This window comes from Mustela lutreola, chromosome 11 (assembly GCF_030435805.1).
Source record: "Mustela lutreola isolate mMusLut2 chromosome 11, mMusLut2.pri, whole genome shotgun sequence".
Lineage (NCBI taxonomy): Eukaryota > Metazoa > Chordata > Mammalia > Carnivora > Mustelidae > Mustela > Mustela lutreola.
Genome location: NC_081300.1, coordinates 30,184,872 through 30,204,058, shown reverse-complemented (window position 1 = coordinate 30,204,058; position 19,187 = coordinate 30,184,872). Strand labels below are relative to the sequence as shown.

The following is a 19,187-nucleotide window of genomic DNA, read 5'->3' as shown; positions in this document are numbered from 1 at the left end:
AGCAAGGAGCACAGCCAGAGAACAGAGAGAGAGGAGGGATGGACTGCTTTTCTCTGAGGGTACATCAAGGAGTGGGGCTTAGAGCTCTTGGCTCCTATGGGGCTGGAGATTGGGAGGCCACCATTTTCACCCCCGTCTTCCAAAGCTGTACAGAAAGCATTCAGGGAACAAAGCTACTAAAAGCAAAATTGAACAGATTACCTAGGTGGCCCCTGGCAAAGGTGATGCAATTCCGCCTCAGGCAAAGACATTTGAGAATCACTGCAACAGGCCCCTCCCCCAGAAGATCAACAAGAACATCCAGCCAAGATCAAGATCACTGATCAATTAGAACTGCAAAAACTTCAGAGGTACAGGAATACAACACATAGAATTCATGGTTTTTGTCCCATTATTCTTTAGTCTTTCAAAGTTAATTTTTTAAAAAATGTTATTTATTTATTTGACAGAGAGAGAGAGAGATCACAAGTAGGAAGAGAGGCAGGCAGAAAGAGAGGGGGAAGCAGGCTCCCTGCCGAGCAGAGAACCCAACGTGGGGCTTGATCCCAGGACTCTGAGATCATGGCCCAAGCCAAAGGCAGAGGCTTAACCCACTGAGCCACCCAGGTGCCCCTCAAAGTTAATTAAAAAAATTTTTTTTTCGTATTCTATTTATTAATAATTTTTCCTCTTTCCTATTTTAATGTTTTTTAACTACTTTATCTTATCAAGACCTTTTTAAAAATCTCTTTTAGGGGTGTCTGCATGGCTCAGTGGGTTAAGCCTCTACTTTTGGCTCAGGTCATGATCTCAGGGTCCTGGGATGAAAACCCACCACATTGGCTCTCTACTCAGCCAAGTCTACTTCACCCTCTCTCTCTGCCTGCCTCTCTGCCTACTTGTGGTCTCACTCTTTGTCAAATAACTTAATGAAATCTTTAAAAAAATCTTTTCAAATTTTCATTGATATAGTCACATTCTATCCCTTCACTGTATTTCACCTTATTTTTTTGTATACATATAAGTTTTTCTTTAAAATTTTGGGATACAGTTTCTTCTAATAGATCTAAATATACCCTAAATCTAGTACATGGCTTTGTCCTAGTCTCCAGCCTGATCACATTCTTAACTCTTTTTTTTTTTAAATCGACTTCTATTTTATCAATTCATTTGTTAGAATCTTTTTAAAATTTTCATCTTTCCATATTCCTTAAAATGTTGTCTTTCCATATTTCATCCCTTCATCATGTTTTCATATATATATATATATATATATATATATATATATATATATGTTTTCTTTCCTTAAAATTTTGGGAGGCAATTTCTTCAAAGAGACCAATATACACCCAAAATCAAGTGGGTGGCTCTTTTCTATTCACCAGTTTATTTTTTATACATACATACATATATATATATATATATATATTTTTTTTTTTTTTTTCTTTTTTATCCCCCCAGTTTCAGGTCTCTTCTGATTCTGTTAGTGTGTATTTTTCTGGGGTCATTGCTACTCTTTTTACTATTTTGTTCTCTCATTCATCTATTGTTTTTTTGATAAAATGACAAGGCAGAAAAACACCACAAAAAAAAAAAAAAAAAAAGAACAAGAGGCAGTATCAATAGCTAGGAACCTAATCAATACAGACATTAGTTATATGTCAAAACTAGACTTCAGAGTGGCATTTATCAATATGCTAGTTGGGCTTGAGAAAAGCATGGAAGATACTAGAGAATCCCTTTCTAGAGATATAAAATTCCTTTCTAGAGAAATAAAAGAACTAAAATCTAACCAAGTTGAAATAAAAAAAAAGCTATTAATGAGGTGTAATAAAAAATGGAAGCTCTTACTGCTAGGATAAATGAGGCCCAGGAGAGAATTAGTGATATAGAAGACCAAATAACACAGAATAAAGAAGCTGAGCAAAAGAGAAACAAACTACTGGACCATGAGGGGACAATTCAAGAGATAAGTGATACCATAAGATTAAACAATATTAGAATAATTGGGATCCCAGAAGAAGAAGAAAGAGAGAGGGGGCTGAACGTATATAGGAGCAAAATATAGCAGAGAATTTCCCTAATTTGGTGAAGGAAGCTAGCATCAAAATCCAGGAGGCCCAGAGAATGCCCCTCAAAATCAGTTTAAAAAGGTCTATACCCTGTCATCTAACATTAAAACTTACAAGTCTCAGTGACAAAGAGAAAATCTTGAAAACAGCTCGGGACAAGAGGTCTGTAACATACAACAGTAGAAATATTAGATTGGCAGCAGACCTATCCACAGAGACCTGGCAGGCCAGAAAGGACTGGTGTGATATATTCAGAGCACTAAACAAGAAAAATATGCAGCCAAGAATACTATATTCAGCTAGGCTGTCATTGAAAATAGAAGGAGAGGTAAAAAGCTTCCAGGACAAACAAAAATTAAAAGAATTTGCTAGCACCAAACCAACCTTACAGGAAATATTGATAGAGGTCCTCTAAGCAAAGAGAGAGCCTAAAAGTAACAGATCAGAAAGGAACAGAAACAATATACAATAACAGTCACCTTATAGGCAATACCATGGCACTAGATTCATATTTTCAGTAGTAACCCTTAACATAAACAGACTAAATGCCCCAATCAAAAGACACAGGGTATCAGAATGGGGCGGGGGCTGTCCAATCAATATGCTGTCTTCAAGAAACTCATTTTAGAACCAAGGACACCTCCAGATAAATAGTGAGGGGATGGAAAACAATTTGCTATGCTAATGGACATCAAAAGAAAGCTGGGTGGCAATCCTTATATCAGATAAATTAGATTTTTTAAGCCAAAGACTATAATAAGAGATGAGAAAGGACACTATATCATACTTAAAGGGTCTGTCCAACAAGAAGATCTAACAATTTTAAATATCTATGCCCTAACATGCGAGTAGCCAATTATATAAACCAATTAATAACAAAATCAAAGAAACACATAGACAGTAATACAATAATAGTAGGGGACTTTAACACCCTGTCACTGAAATGGACAGATCATCTAAGCAAAAGACCAAAAATGAAATAAAGGCTTTAAATGGCACACTGGGCCAGATGGACATCACCAATATATTTAGAACATTCCATCCCAAAGCAACAGAATACACATTCTTCTCTAGCAAATGGAACATTCTCTGGAATAGGTCACATCCTGGGTCACAAATCAGGTCTCAACCAGTACCAAAAGATGGGATCATTTCCTCCATATTTTCAGACCACTGCACTTTGAAACTAGAACTCAACCACAAGAGGAAAGTTGGAAAGAACTCAAATACATGGAAGATAAAAAGCATCCTACTAAGGAATGAATGGGTAAAACAGGAAATTAAAGAAGAATTTTAAAAAAAATTCCTGGAAACAAATGAAAATCAAAATCAAAACACAGCTGTTCAAAATCTTTGGGACACAGCAAAGGCAGTTCTGAGTGGAAAGTACATACCAATACAAGACTTTTCAAGGAACAAGAAAGGTCTCAAGTATACAACCTAACCCTACACCTAAAGGAGCTGGAGAATGAACAGTAAAGAAAGCCTAAACCCAGCTGGAGAAGAGAAATAATAAAGATCAGAGCAGAAACCAAAATAGCAGTAGAACAGATCAACAAAACTAGAAGCTAGTTCTTTGAAACAATAAGATTGATAAATTCCTGGCCAGGTTATCAAAATGAAAGAAAGGACCCAAATTAATAAAATCATAAATGAAAGAGAAAAGATTACAACCAACACCAAAGAAATACAATTTTAAGAACATATGAGCAACTATACACCAGCAAATTTGGCAGTCTGGAATAAATGGATGCACTCCTAGAGACATATAAACTACCAAAACTGAACCAGAAAGAAATAGAAAACCAGAACACACCCATAACCTGTAAGGAGATTGAAACAGTCATAAAAAAATCTCCCAACAAACAAAACCCCAGGGGCAGACAGCTTCCCGAGGGAATTCTACAAAACATTTAAAGAAGAATTAATACCTATTCTCCTGAAACTGTTTCAAAAAAATACAAATGGAAGGAAAACTTCCAAACTCATTATGAGGCCAGCATGACCTTGATCCCAAAACCAAAGACCCCCATCAAAAAGAATTACAGACCAATGTCCTTGATGAACATGGATGTAAAAATTCTCACCAAAATACTAGCCAATAGAATCCAACAGTACACTAAAAGGATTATTCACCACAGCCAACTGGGATTTATTCCTGGGCTTCAAGGTTTGACCAACATCTGCAAATCAGTCAGTGTGATACAATACATTAATAAACGAAAGAACAAGAACCATATGACACTTTCAATAGGTGCTGAAAACGCACTTGAGAAAGTACAGCATCCCTTCTTGATCAAAACTCTTCACAGTATAGGGATAGAGCATACATACCTCAATATCATAAAAGCCATCTATGAAAAACCCACAATGAATATAATTCTCAATGGGGAAGAGCGGAGAGCTTTTCTCCTAAGGTCAGGAATACGGCAGGGATGTCCGCTATCACCGCTACTATTCAACATAGTACTAGAAGTCCTAGCTTCAGCAATCAGACAACAAAAAGAAATAAAAGGCTTCCATATCAGCAAAGAAGTCAAACTCTCACTCTTTGCAGATGATTTGATACTTTATGTGGAAAACCCAAAAATTCCAATCCAAAACTGCTATAACTCATACAGGAATTCAGTAAAGTGTTAGGATATGAAATTAATGCACAGAAATCAGTAGCATTTCTATACACCAACACCCTGACAGAGAAAGAGAAATTAAGGAGTCGATCCCATTTACAATTACACCCAAAACTATAAGATACCTAGGAATAAACCTAACCAAAGAGGCAAAGGATATGTACTCAGAAAACTATAAAGTACTCATGAAAGAAATCACGGAAGACACAAAAAAAAATGGAAAAATATTCCATGCTCATGGATTGGAAGAACAAATATTGTGAAAATGTCTATGCTACCTAAAGCAATCTATACATTTAGCGCAATCCCTATCAAAATACCATCAATTTTTTTTTCCCCAAAGAAATGGAACAGATAATCCTAAAATGTATATGGAACCAGAAAAGGCCCTGAATAGCCAGAGGAATGTTAAAAAAGAAAACCAAAGTTGGCAACCTCACAATTCCAGACTTCAAGCTCTATTACAAAGCTGTAATTATCAAGACAATATGGTACTGGCATAAAAACAGACACATAGATCAATGGAACAGAATAGAGAGTCCAGAAGTGGACCCTCAACTCTATGGTCAACTAATCTTTGACAAAGCAGGAAAGAATGTCCAAAGGAAAAAAGACAGTCTCTTCAACAAATGGTGTTGGGAAAATTGGACAGCCACATTCTTCTGAATGTGATCATTTCTGAAACCGGATCATTTCCTTACACCACACACAAAAATAGACTCAAAATGAATTAAAGACCTCAATTTGAGACAGGAATCCATCAAAATCCTTGAGGAGAACACAGGAGCAACCTCTTTGACTTCATCCAGAGCAACTTCTTCCTAGAAACATCACCAAAGGCAAGGGAAACAAGGGCAAAAATGAACTATTGGGACTTCATCAAGATCAAAAGCTTTTGTACAGCAAAGGAAACAGTCAACAACACCAAAAGACAACTCACACAATGGGAGAGGATATTTGCAAAAGACATATCAGATAAAAGGCTAGTATCCAAAATCTATAAAGAACTTATCAAATTCAACACCCAAAGAACAAATAAAACTTTCCCTCTAAACTGTTCAGTATGATTAAGTATCAGCTTGCTTTGCACCACCCACATGACCAGCAAACCTGTGCTGCTTAGTTTATTTGCTTTCTTTTGGTAATGGGAGAGGTGTGTCTTTAAATATTTGTTAACCTAAATCAGTCTGTAAACAATGGAATGCTTAGTAATCTAAGGGAGAGATTTTTAGGCAGGACATTCATACCATCCAACTTATTATATCTATTTTAAAAAAAGACACTCAGGGACACTCAGCCACCTGGGTGGCTCAGTCAATTAAATGTTTGCCTTTGTCTCAGGTCGTGATCCCAGGGTCCTGGGATAGAGCCCCATTTCGGGCTCCCTGCTCAGCAGGAAGCCTGCTTCTCCCTTTGCCTGCCACCTCCTGCTTGTGCACACTCTCTCTCTGACAAATAAAATCTTAAAACACACACACACACACACACACACACACACACACACACTACCTGTGTAAGGAAAGAAAGAGGTGTCTGAGGTTCTTAACGACCCTTTTTTGGAGGGGGCAGAAGAAATGGGCAGAAGACATGAACAGACATTTCTGCAAGGAAGACATCCAAATGGCCAACAGATACATGGAAAAGGGCTCAACATCACTTGGCATCAGGGAAATACAAATCAAAACCACAATGAGACACCACCTCACACCAGTCAGAATGGGTGAAATTAACAAGTCAGGAAATGACAGATGCTGGTGAGGATGTGGAGAAAGGGGAACTTTCCTCCACTGTTGGTGGGAATGCAAGCTGGTGCAGCCACTCTGGAAAACAGTATGGAGGTTCTTCAAAAAGTTGAAAATAGAGCTACCTTACAACTCAGCAATCGCACTACTGTGTATTTACTCTGAAGATACAAATGTAGTGATCCAAAGGGGCACATGCACCTGAATGTTTATAGCAGCAATGTCCACAATAGCCAAACTATGGAAAGAACCTAGATACTCATCAACTGGTGAACAGATAAAGAAGATGTTTTCTATATCTATCTATCTATCTATCTATCTATCTATCTATCTATCTATCTATTACAGCCATCAAAGAACTGAAATCTTGTCATTTGTAATGACATGGATGGAACTAGAGGGTATTATGCTAAGCGAAATAAGTCAGTCAGAGAAAGATAATTATCATATGATCCTCTCTGATATGAGGAATTTGAGAGGCAGGTTGGGGGTCATGGTGTGTAAGGAGGGAAAAAATGAAATAAGATGGGATTGGGAGGGAGACAAACTATAAGAGACTCTTAATCTCAGGAAACAAACTGAAGGTTGGGGGGAGGGATAGGGTGGCTGCGTTATGGACACTGGGGAGGGTACATTCTACAGTGAGTGTTGTGACTTGTGTAAGACTGATGATTCACAGACCTGTACGCTTGAAGCAAATAATATATGTTAACATAAACAAACAAACAAATGAACAAACAAACTGAACTATTTTACTTCCTGGCCTCTTGGAGAGGACATGGGTTTTTTAACCAATTCCTACAAAGGGCACATACCATTCCTCTCTATCTCTCTCCCTCATTTAATACTACTACCAAGTACATCCCTGCTGCTTAAAATCCAGTCATCTTTCTTATCTGGACTCTTCTTATTTAAGGCATGGTCTTACCTAGAGAATGGAAGGACTTCAATATAATGATGCTAAATAATGTCTTGAAACTGAGTGAGATCATGTAGCAATTGAGGTCTGAACACTGGTAACATATGGAGGAACCAAAAGAAAAACAACTGAGAAGAATCAGATAGGAAATCCAAAGTAATAAAATCAAGCAAAAGAAGATAGTATTTCAGGGAGGAGAAAGTTGATCTACTCTGTCAAGTACTGATAAATCACGAGTCATTTTACTCTCATTCTTTTTATCAAGTGTTAGAGGGAGATGAAGATGGAGATTAACTAAAAAGTTTCTTAATTTTTTTTTTCTTTTCACATTTTTCCTAGGACAGCCTGAGAACTTTTGCAAACTTCTCTTATCTCTAAGCATTTTTATATTTTCCATTAGCACCCCACAATGAGCACTTTTTCTAATACATCTATTTTATGTGCTACCAAGTTTAGCACTTAACTAGTGTACAAGAAAGAACACAGTAATTTCATAACCATATATTTTAATTACCCCCAAGAAGGGAGTTCAGTCAGACATTACCATTAGACACGGTAAGAACCGTACCAAGTTTAAGACGTAAAATGTATTAGTCTGGGCTCTAACATGGACTTGGTACTATCAGTCAAGTTACTTGTCTTTTTAATTACTGGAGTTCTTATTTTTAAAGCACAAATATTGACCTGGGCCAAGTAAGTCATTTATATGATACCACATTTAATAGTATAAATCATTGAATAATCATTGAATAATTTATTATATGAAAATAGTGGGTTTAGCTAATTAATTAGTTAGTTCCTCATTAGTTACAATGGTTGCTTCTACATTATTCTTCCAAAATTCTAAAAATTCTCTGGATTGGGAGGGTTAGAAATACAAGTATTAGGGATTGGTTTTTCTTTTTAATGTTAAAATATATAGGTCTTAGAGACACAGGTTATACCTCTCATTTCTACTTTTGATTTTAAAATGGCTTACATGGACATCTCAGTGCAATCAGCTAAAATAAACTCCAAATCCAATAAAGGCAATGGATTGTTGTATGGTACACTTTTATTATAGGGAATAGTTCATATTTTATAGTAAATCTGATTCATATCATGACATTCATCAAAAGAAGAATGAAAAGTCGTCAAGTCCTGTCTTGCTAACTGGAAAGAATGCAATTTTTCTTTCAACATTATGAGAAATAATATATAATGAAAATAACTGCCAAGTTAGTTGACACTGGTGAGTGGCATATACTGTTTACCTATAGAATCTTCCACAGAAAAATCTTGAGTATGTCAAAGGTTGTAAAAACATTGTCTTGAACATTTAAATTTTTTCCCCTCCCTTGAAACTAAGGGGAGGGATTGGCAAGAGCACCCACATCTGCTTCTGATCACAGTGAGCTGTGTTAGGTGCAAGGGCTTATGGGAGTTTTCTCACTGGTTCTTTCATTAGGCATCTGTGTAAGATGGACACTATTCTACTGGGTTTAAAAAAAAAAGACAATTCATGTAGGATGTGACAGGATTTAAATAGAGTTCTAAAAGATGTCCATTTTTTTTTAAACCTTAGGATGTTATTACATGTTTCAATACTTTTTTCCTGTTACATAAAACCTCCATCCAACCTCCTGTAAACTGAATTCACCATAGTTCTTCAGATTCTGCTCCTCTTACTGTTTCCTTGGTCAACAGGACTAGTATCCTTTGGGTCTCTAAAATCCTCTCTAACAAATCTCCCTCATATGTATATTCTGGGTTCTTCTAGAGTTCAGGTATGAGAACTGCAATGTAAGGTCAAAATGGAATGAATTGCAAAGATTATTTGATACCTGCCTTGTAAAGCATTCAGCTATGGTTCTTGCCTCCTTAAGGAAAGAGAGGAATTAGCTTGGAGCATCAGGATAGTAGAATAAGTAGATTTTTGTGACAGCATTACAAATAAGTTAAAATTCCATTTTTTTCTGCATTCCTCTGCTGCCTAATGTTAGATATCCTCAAATTCCTATTTGCCCATTTGTAATGAGAACAGAACCTCATAGGTGACTGAGGAATTTAAGGAACATAGACATGTATTCTACAGAGAGCATCTACACATTAGGTTCTTGGTACCTTTTAATCTCTTTCTCTACTCGTTTGCTTACTTTGTAGCCATGTAGAAGAAATGGAAAGGATAGGAAACCAGACACATAATCTAAAAAGGCACTCCAGATCTAAAGGAGGGGTCACTTAGAAAGTTAGAAAACTTCCTGGTTGGGGATTATAGTACTGAGAAGATAGAGAAGATGACACTTTAGTGGTGTCACTATCTTTTCTTCACTTAAATCCTAAGAAGAGAACACACTTCTATGTGAAATTCTGGAATCTCTAGCCAAAATTTCATCTCTTTCTATCTCACAAGGTTAAAAAAAATTACAAAACCCCACAAGTGAGTAAAATTGAAGTATTATGGAGATTAGCTTACAGCTCTTTATTGTAATTTGTCACAAGTAATTGATATGAAAAATTGGGCATTTTATATTATTGCCTATTACAAATCATGAGGAATTGTTCTTACAGCCCACCTCAGCACAGGCAGATCTAAGACAATCAAGATTTGGTTGTGACTAATGGCTCTGGGTCACTATTTGGCTTTCAAGCAGAGCTGCCCCAGAGACTTTCAGAATACATTTGCCTCTTCGGCTGAGGTCCAGAAACATTGCCTTACTATAAACTGGATTGACATGGGAAGAGCACATGGGAAACAACATAGTTGTCAGTAATGGGAACAACTAAGGAATTTACTTATTTAAATGTCTTAGAAAACACCAAAACGGTAAGGTACGATTCCTGAAATACTGTAGCTAAATAATGGTAACTATGGTAGAATAGAAATTAAGACCTGGGTTAAAATTCTGCCTCCATCATTTTGGCTAGAATTTTGATTTTACGTAACTTAGATACTGGATTCTCTGTACACTTTCTTGCCCATCTTCTTTATTTGCTTTTATGTCTGCACAATCTGTTATTCTAGATTGTAATTTTTAACTTCCATAAAGATATGTAGGCTGTTACACATATATGATTTTAATGATCTGATCTTTGGAGCCATTACTCCTACAGAACTGTACCCATGTTTCATTCAGCATCTGTATTTGAGATTGTTATTCTGTCTTCAATCATTTATTACTCATCATTGACTACCCTCACATGTGAAGAACAATTCTGATTCAGAAAGCCCTAAACAACTGTCTCAAGAAATTTCCCTTTGGATTCATTACTATTAATTCTGACGGAAACAAAACAGCCTAGGATTTGTGAACCTCATATTACAGAAAATTTTGCTCTATAATCATATGAAGTTAAAACTGAAATCACTTCCAGGAAAGAGTCCTTTTCTTATTTTTTAAACATTGAGATTATATATAGTTGATTAAAACTAATTTGCTTTAATTCAATTTCCAATAGTTTATTATAATATTGACTTTCCCTTCTAATAAAGTCTATTGACCCAAAATTAAGTATTACAAAAATAAATAGAATAAAGCACATAACCAATAGATATTAAATTGGAAAGATAATTACAGATCTTCAATCAGACTGTCCTATCTAATGGGGCTATACGAAAGCCAACTTGTTAAAGGACATTAAATTGTGCTTTATGTTCATTTCTGACCTATTCTCTCCCTAACCCCTCCCCCTACTATTGGCACCTAGCCAATTAATGGCTGCACTGCTTGTTGAAAATTGGGTTGCCACAAAGGCTTAATTGGAAACCTCTGTCCCTCCGTTGGAGAAAGGCTAGTGATAACTCAGATGCAGATGGAACCATAAAGTGCCCTCCCCTCAGGATTGCAGGATGCTGGAAAGGGGATTTTCACAGGTCTTTAATCATGATCCACCCAAGGAAATGCACCCAATCTTACTGCATAAACTGTTTATTTTAGTTTTCGTGTTTGTAATTACTTGTTATCCTCCACTTCTGTCACACTGTCAACATATTAACTTCAGCAGTGCTCAGAAGGGAATTAACTATTCTGGAAAATAAACCGGGTAACTCTGTAAGGCTCTCAGAAAGAGAGCCTTGTTGAAGAAATAAAAATACAGTGAATCACATGAAATTCTACCTCCTTGCCCTCCCTGCCCTTAGTGAAGCTGTGACAATGGATTCAAAGTTTGTTCTCTTTTTGTGAAATTCCAATATAAGTAGGTATTAAGGTGTTACAGCAGATTAAGATTATATGGACCTGAGAGATAACCTAGTCACACTTTTTATCTAAAACACCATTTCTCACTCCTGGAGTTCTCATTAAATATTCATCTTTCATATCCATTCAAACACCTAGATAAATGAATTCGCTTGTTCATTTTCACTGTCATTACTACAGCCCAAACTAACACTGTTCCCTGATTAAACTCTGGCGATATCCTCCTAGTTACTACTTTCTTATTCTCAGCCTGACCTGTTCTCCTCTCAGTGGCTGGAATGATCTCTTGAAATCAATCCGTGTCACTTCTCTTCTTGGATGATTACTCTTCTTCATGTTAAAATAAAAACCAGCATCTCATGGAACCCTCCAGGATCTGGATTCTGCATAACCTTCTGGTCCAATCTAAGAATACTTCTCCCCGTCATGACACTTCTCCATCCATACTGACTTTCTTTTTGTTTCTTATTTACAATGAGAAACTTTTTCTCTCCTGTTTTTTGCTTCCTCTGCCTCTTCATTTGGCAGGCTCCTCAGTTAGAACATTGCCTCCATACAGAGCAGACTTCCTCGAGTCTCCGACTAGCCTACTTCTTCTGCTGCTGAGGAAGCAGAAGGCTAGCTGAAAACAAAACATAAGCTGACACCCTGCAACACTTCCCCGCCCCCCCACCCCCCTGCAACACACTCTGGGGGGGATAAGTGTGATACTCTTCCAGGAAGCTCCTGACTATCTTAATATTATTGCTTTACCAGAGGGAAAAAGAACCTTAACTTGACAATGGCAAGGCCTCCAGTATCTTGTAGGTCCTCTTTAGCATCTGAAAGTTCTTTTGAAAATGTCCCTTTTCCCTTATCTCCCCCAACCCCATAACATATAATCAGTTGCTCCTCATAACCCCAATGCAGCTCTTTCTGCCTCTGGGTCCTGTCCCTGTACTTTAATAAAGCCATATTTTTGCACCAAAGGTGTCTCAAGTCTCAAGAATTCTTTCTTGGCCAATGGCTCAGGACCTCTCCCCATCAAACCTCGCCTATATTCCAAAACCACATCACCACTACAAGTTATTATAGATCTTGCACATATGTTTCATTGAGTTTATCATAATATAAACGTAGATATTTCTGTGTATATAGGTTTTATATCTCCCCTCCTCAATTGGGCTATAGGCGCCATGAAGTAAGGAATGCTCCTATGTCAGTCTCCATTTTATCCTCGGCACTTTAAAAAGCATCTGGCATGTGGTCTGGCTCAATAAACATTAGTTAATCAAAAGAGTAGCTGAATAAATGGCATTCGTTAAAAAATAGCATTTCCAACTACTCCTTTGTGAAATGGATCATCACACAAATGGCACAACAACTTCCATCCATTCTTAGTCTGGTTCCCTAGCTACACACAATTGGTCCTATATGGGTTTTGAAATAGTATATTTCCTTATGCACATACTTCTATTTTTTAGGATGACTTTTACTGTAACTTTATCCACTTTACATAGCATTAGTTTTTAACTGCTAGCTGCTCTCCTCAGTATCTTAATTCCAAGTTACTTCAGGGATTTATATTTAAACCATTATTCACACTCACTTTAACCTGCTTAAATTGCTCAAAGAGGTAAACCTCAGAGCTGATCCTTAAGGTAATTGTCCCTCTTTTTGTTCTCAGGACACTGATTGGTTCTTCAACCTCCCTCACATTTTCCTCTTAGTTTTCCTTTCCCTCTGAACAGCTCCTACTTTTTTGAATTAACAATCATATCCTCTACTCCATTCTATCAATTCTGTACACATTCCCTTGGCAATGTCATCTTCTCCCACAGGTTTCACTAGCACCAATGATTGGTGACTGCCATTCTTTATCTCTTTCTCATATTTAGCTTTGAGTTACAAGGAAGAAGCTTAAACAGCCATCTGAAAGTGTTTCTCAGGACAGTCTTATTTAGTATGCAAAAATATTAATTGGATGCTAGTGCTAGTGGATATAGTTGAAGTTTGTTGAACCGTATACTCACAGTTTATGACATTGGACCTCTGCTCAGTGTCACTTTGGACATCAGATTCGGAGAACTATAGGGCTTTGCCTATCATCCTACCTGTAGCTTACTTTATTAATGTGTCTATTTTTTTTACATGAAAATGACTTATAAAACAGTCATGTAAATATTGCAAGAAACACAAAATGCAAAGCTCAAATGCAAAATATAGGAGGTACAGGAATCAAAATTGGATAGAATTTTAAAAATAGGGTAAAAATAGAAAGCATGAATTTTAACTAGGATTATAATTAGAATAATTATTATTTATCCTAGTAGTCTTATACTTGGGTTCAAAAAATGATAAACAATGCAGAGATGCTTGAGATCTTATTTAAAAACCAGTTCATGCAGAATGAGAACAATTTATTAGACTGCATACTCAATTTGATGAACCAGGCACATGGTGTAGTTATAAGAAGAGATGCAATTTTAAGCTAAATCTAAAAATACTTATAAAAATACTAAAAATACGAAATTGAGCAACTGTATTACTTTTGGCACAGGTAAGGAAACATCTGGGGTCTTGCCTGAAGTTTTGGGGATCGTGTTTTGAGGAAAATATTTATCGAAGTATGCACTAACATGGAAGACCGAAGAACAACGTCTACTATCATTTCCTGTTTGCACACTGACAAGATAAAAATGGAAAACACTACTAAAAAGAGGAAATGCTAAAAGGATGGAGGCTTTATTTCTTTGGAAAATCCTTCCTGGGACTAAAAGTATGTTTTATCATAAAGTAAGCTATTGAAACTACATACAAGGATCTTTTTTTTTTTTTTTTTCTTCAATTCATGGTTGGGATTGATTGTGCTGATAACTTGATATTGCTGATTACATAGATGTTTATATTCTCTCTCCTGTTCTCTTTATGTGGGTGTCCTAGAATCCCAAAACTATGTTAATGTCTGGCAATTTGAAAGCTTATGTTCTATCTACTTATGAAACAAAGCAAAACAAACCTCTAACATTTCATTTTAAGCTTCTTTAAGTAGCAGTTAACTATGGGTTTGGGAATTAGATAGCCCTCAGGGAATTGTGGCTCTGTCACCTTACCAGTATTGTGACCTTGGGCAAGATACTAACGTAAGTTTAGTTTCCTCAGCTGTAAAATGGAGATAACAGTGCCACTAATCCCTTTATTCGCTGATTTGATACACATTCACTGTTCTCCCTATCAACAGTAATTTCCAATTTTTTCATCCCAACCTAGGCTTCATTCAAGTTTTGTTTGCTTCTTTGGGTAAACTGACTGTCCCAAATTTTCCCAGTCTCACATTACCCCCCCCAAAAAGAACTAAGCCACATTATTTAATACTGAAATAAATTAGGAGAAGAAAAGAAGTAGCTTGTACCTTTTGAATTTACTAATGTCTTTATCTTATTATTTATAGAAACCAACTACCTCTGAAATCGTCATTTATTAATCATTATTTTTACTTATGAATAAGGTAGCAGAAGTTATATTTTGGATGATGAAGTTGATTATCTTTCTATTCCATTTACCTCTTTATTGAGATTTTCCCTCAAGTTATCCAGAATTACATCTCCCTTATCTGGTAAGATTACTGCAATATGGACTCAAAAGACATATTCAAATAGGTTTGGGTAGTAATTTTGGTTAAATAGATTAGTGGTGATCAACAGAGCTAGAAAGTAAATTATTAGTCTATATATATTAAAATAATCTAAGAAGAGTTTTGTAGTTAACTGCATATGATGTTATAAGGCAAGACAATGTTTTTTTAGAAGTAAAACAAGTTAAATGTAAAAAACATTTGGTTTAACTTTTTTTTAAAGATTTTATTTATTTATTTGACAGACAGAAATCGCAAGTAGGCAGAGAGGCAGGCACAGAGAGAGGGGGAGGCAGGCTCCCTGCTGAGCAGAGAGCCAGATGCTGGGCTGCATCCCAGGATGGTGGGATCATGACCTGAGCCGAAGGCAGAGGCCTTAACCCACTGAGCCACCCAGGTGCCCCAAACATTTGGGTTAAAATAGAAATATGTTCATTCTCTAAATTTTGGTATAATTATCTTCTATTCCAACTGATTAAAAAACACTTATGTTTTAAGTTAAACTTAAAAATGGCTCATCTCACTTGATACAGAAATTTAAGATTCTGATAAGAGTTCTTATATTGGTAAGGGTTTTTAGTATCTAAAAATCACTCAAAGATGAAATAATATATGAAATAATTTCGAAATTATTCGCCAATTAGAGAAGGAAATGTTGAACTATCTCAATAAGCTAATCTTTTTGTAATACGTTAGTTGACAAGCAATAGACTTCTAGTGTGATAAAACAAGTTTAAAAAATTCCTATGCAGGGGCACCTGGGTGGCTCAGTGGGTTAAAGCCCAGGGTCCTGGGATGGAGCCCTGCATTGGGATCTCTGCTCAGCAGGGAGCCTGCCTCCTCCTCTCTCCCTCTGCCTGCCTCTCTGCCTACTTGTAATCTCTGCCTGTCAAATAAAATAAATAAAATCTTAAAAATAAAAAATTCCTATGCAGAGGAATGACATTAGCAAGATGGCCAAATAAGATGCCCCTTGTCTGTATCCCTTCTCCCTGAGCAATAATTTGGCATTCATCCACAAAGAGCCTTTGTGGGAGCGTGGGATTCAGCACAATACATCAAAAGACTCAGTGTGAATCCTACTGAACTCTGCCTTGTGAAATGGGCACGCAGATATCAGTCCCACCTTGAGCCCTGAGGTGGCTCATAAAATGGTTCTAGTCCTTCTCAACTATAGTTCAGTAGCCTCTGGAGAACTCTGGCTTTAGATAATTAGCCCATGGTGGAGAGAGTTTTTGTGGAGTCCAGAAGTCCAGTGGAGAATTTCCTGCACAGCATTAGAGAAAAACAACATCCAAGTTTGGACAGACTAGATAAAAGAAGAGAAACCATTTGACTTTTCTCACATCACCTGTCTCATAATGTGGCAGAGCTCAAGGTCAAAAGAAACCTTTTCACCCATGATTTCTTCTGCGTGGGAAAGTGAGAAGATGCAAGTGAGTTTCCAATTTCCCTAGCTGTGTGGGACACTGCCAAAGAGGGCCATTTCTCTCGTCTCATCCACAATACTGAGTCATGGGCTGTATAACCAGGGGGAAGTGAGCTTATGGGAGAACAGCACCCAGGGCTCTGAATATATCTAAAGGTATGTAGATCCTACAAAAGGTGTCATAGACTCCTTTGGGAGTCCCACCCATGGGCCACAGATATGCCTTACTTGTGCATTTCCCCAGATAGCCCATAGGCACCCCAGTATTCCACATGCCTTACCCATACACTTCCCCACCCTATGAGAGTGGCTCCCTGTGGGCCCTCCCCAGGGGCTGTGAAAGCAAGTTTTCACTAATGGATAGTGAACAGGCACAGAAAGACAGCAAAATCTGGAGCCTTTACATTGCCTTGGAGAAGCAAAAGGGAAGATGTTGGCACCTGGCATTATGTATTACAAGAAAACATACAATCTTAAGAATTCTGTCACAGGAAGGAGCAATAAGTGCAGGTTAGATGCATCTGTAAAAGGGTCTGAGAAAGTCTCAGAATCCCTAGCAGGGCTAACAGAAGGTTTTTCTCTCTGGAGGGAGTTAGTACTAACTAGAGGAGGTGACTGCTACTTCAAATGTGAGAATAGCAATGCAAGACTTTAAGGAACATGAAAAATCAATGAAACATGACATCAACAAAGGATCATAGTATTCTTCTAGTAACTGACCCCAAAGAAATGGAGATGTGCAATTTATCCAATTAAGAATTCAAAATAGTTCGGTCACAAAGTTCAGTGAGCTGTAAGAAAACAGACAATTCATTGAAACCAGGAAAACAATACACACACAAAATGAGAAGTTTAATGAAGAAATCAGAATCACAAAAAAAAAAAAAAAAAAAAAAAAGGAAGGAAGAAAGAAAGAAGAAACTATCTCAGGAGCTGAAGAATACAACGAATGAAATGAAAAATGTAAAGCAGAAATAAATGAAATAGAGATTAGGAAAACAACAGAAAAGATTAATGAAACTAAGAACTATTTTTTTTTAAGATTAACTCTACTTCTAAACCTTTAGCTAAACTAAGAAAGAGAAAATTTAAACAAAATCAGAAATGCAAGAGGAAACATTGCAACTGATATTACAAAAGAAAAGCAAAGGATCATGAGAGACTACTATAGACAATTATATACTAACAAATTGGATGACCTAAAAAAAATTCCTAGAAATGCACAACCCACCAAGACTGAATCATGAGGACCCAGAAAATCTAAGCAGACCAACAATGAGGTAAAAGGTTGAATCAGAAACCTCCCAACAAATAAAAGCCCAGAAACAGATGGTTTCATGGGTGAATTCTACCAAATTCATAAAGAAGAATTAATGTCAGTCCTTTTCTAACTCTTCCAAAAAATCAAAGAGGGAACACTCCCAAACTAATTTTATAAGGCCAGCATTACCCTCAAACCCTAGCCAGATAAGGGCACTATAAGAAAAGTATAGGCTAATATTTCTGACAAATATAAATGCAAAACTTCTCAACATGGTATTAGCAAACAGAAGTCAACAGCACAGTAAAAAGATCATACACCATTATCAAGAAAAATTTATCCCTGGGATGCAAGAATGGTCCCATACATACAAATCAATAAATATGATACATCACATTAATAGAATGAGAGATCAAAATTCTATGATGATGTCAAAAAATACAAGAAAATCATCTGACAAAATACAGCATCCATTCATGATGAAAAACACTCAACAAATTGGCTATAGGAATGTACTTTAACTTAATAAAAGCCACAGCAAAAAACCCACAGCTATCATCATACTTAACAGTAAAAGGTTGAAAGCTGGGGTGCCTGGGTGGCTCAGAAGGTTAAGCATCTTCCTTCAACTCATGTCATGATTCCAGAGTCCTGGGATTGAGCCCCATGTTGGTCTCCCTCCTTGGTCAGGAGTCTGCTTCTCCCTCTGCCTCTCCCCATGCTTATGTTCTGTTTCTCTGTCTCTCTCTCTCTCTCTCTGTGTCAAATGATTAAACAAAATCTTAAAAAAGAAAAAAAAAAGGTTGAAAGCTCTCCCTCTAAGATTAAGAACAAGACAAGTGACCCATTCTGACCACTTTTATTGAACACAGTACTGGAGCTATTAACTAGAGCAATTAGGCAAGAAAGGGAAATAAAAGCCATCCAATTTGGAAGGGAAAAAGTCAAAGTAAAGTGTTACAGATGGTATGATCATATATATAGAAAATCTTACAGACTCCAACAAAAAAGAAAAAAAAACTACTGGAGCTAATCAACAAATTCAGTAAAGTTGCAGGATGAAAAAAATCAAGATCAGAAATCAACTGTAATTCTAAATACAAACAACATAGAAAATAAATAAAGCAATCCCATTTGCAATAGCATCAAAAACAACAAAATACTAAAAATTAAATTTACCTAGGAGGTAAAAAATATGTACACTGAAAACTATATGACTGTGATGAAAGAAACTGAAGACAACACAATATAAAGACATCCCATACTCATGGATCTGAAGAATTCATTTTGCTAAAATGTCAGTACTCTTCATAGCTGTGTAGATTTGATCCCAGTCAAAATTCTAATAGAATTTTTCATACAAA

General features: G+C 36.6%; 1 protein-coding gene across 3 annotated transcripts in view; it reads right to left on the bottom strand.

The window, feature by feature from the left end:
• Nucleotides 1–19,187, bottom strand: part of RIT2 (Ras like without CAAX 2) — a 386,580-nt gene that overhangs the window by 57,540 nt on the left and 309,853 nt on the right. The window contains exon 6 of one of the 3 annotated variants that reach the window (XM_059138698.1): nucleotides 5,356–5,502. The exons of the other annotated variants lie outside the window; for them this stretch is intronic. Coding sequence (XP_058994681.1) covers nucleotides 5,371–5,502 — 132 coding nt within the window. The 3' untranslated portion in view covers nucleotides 5,356–5,370. Of the gene's footprint in view, nucleotides 1–5,355; nucleotides 5,503–19,187 lie in introns of those variants that run through there. 3 annotated transcript variants of the gene reach the window in all.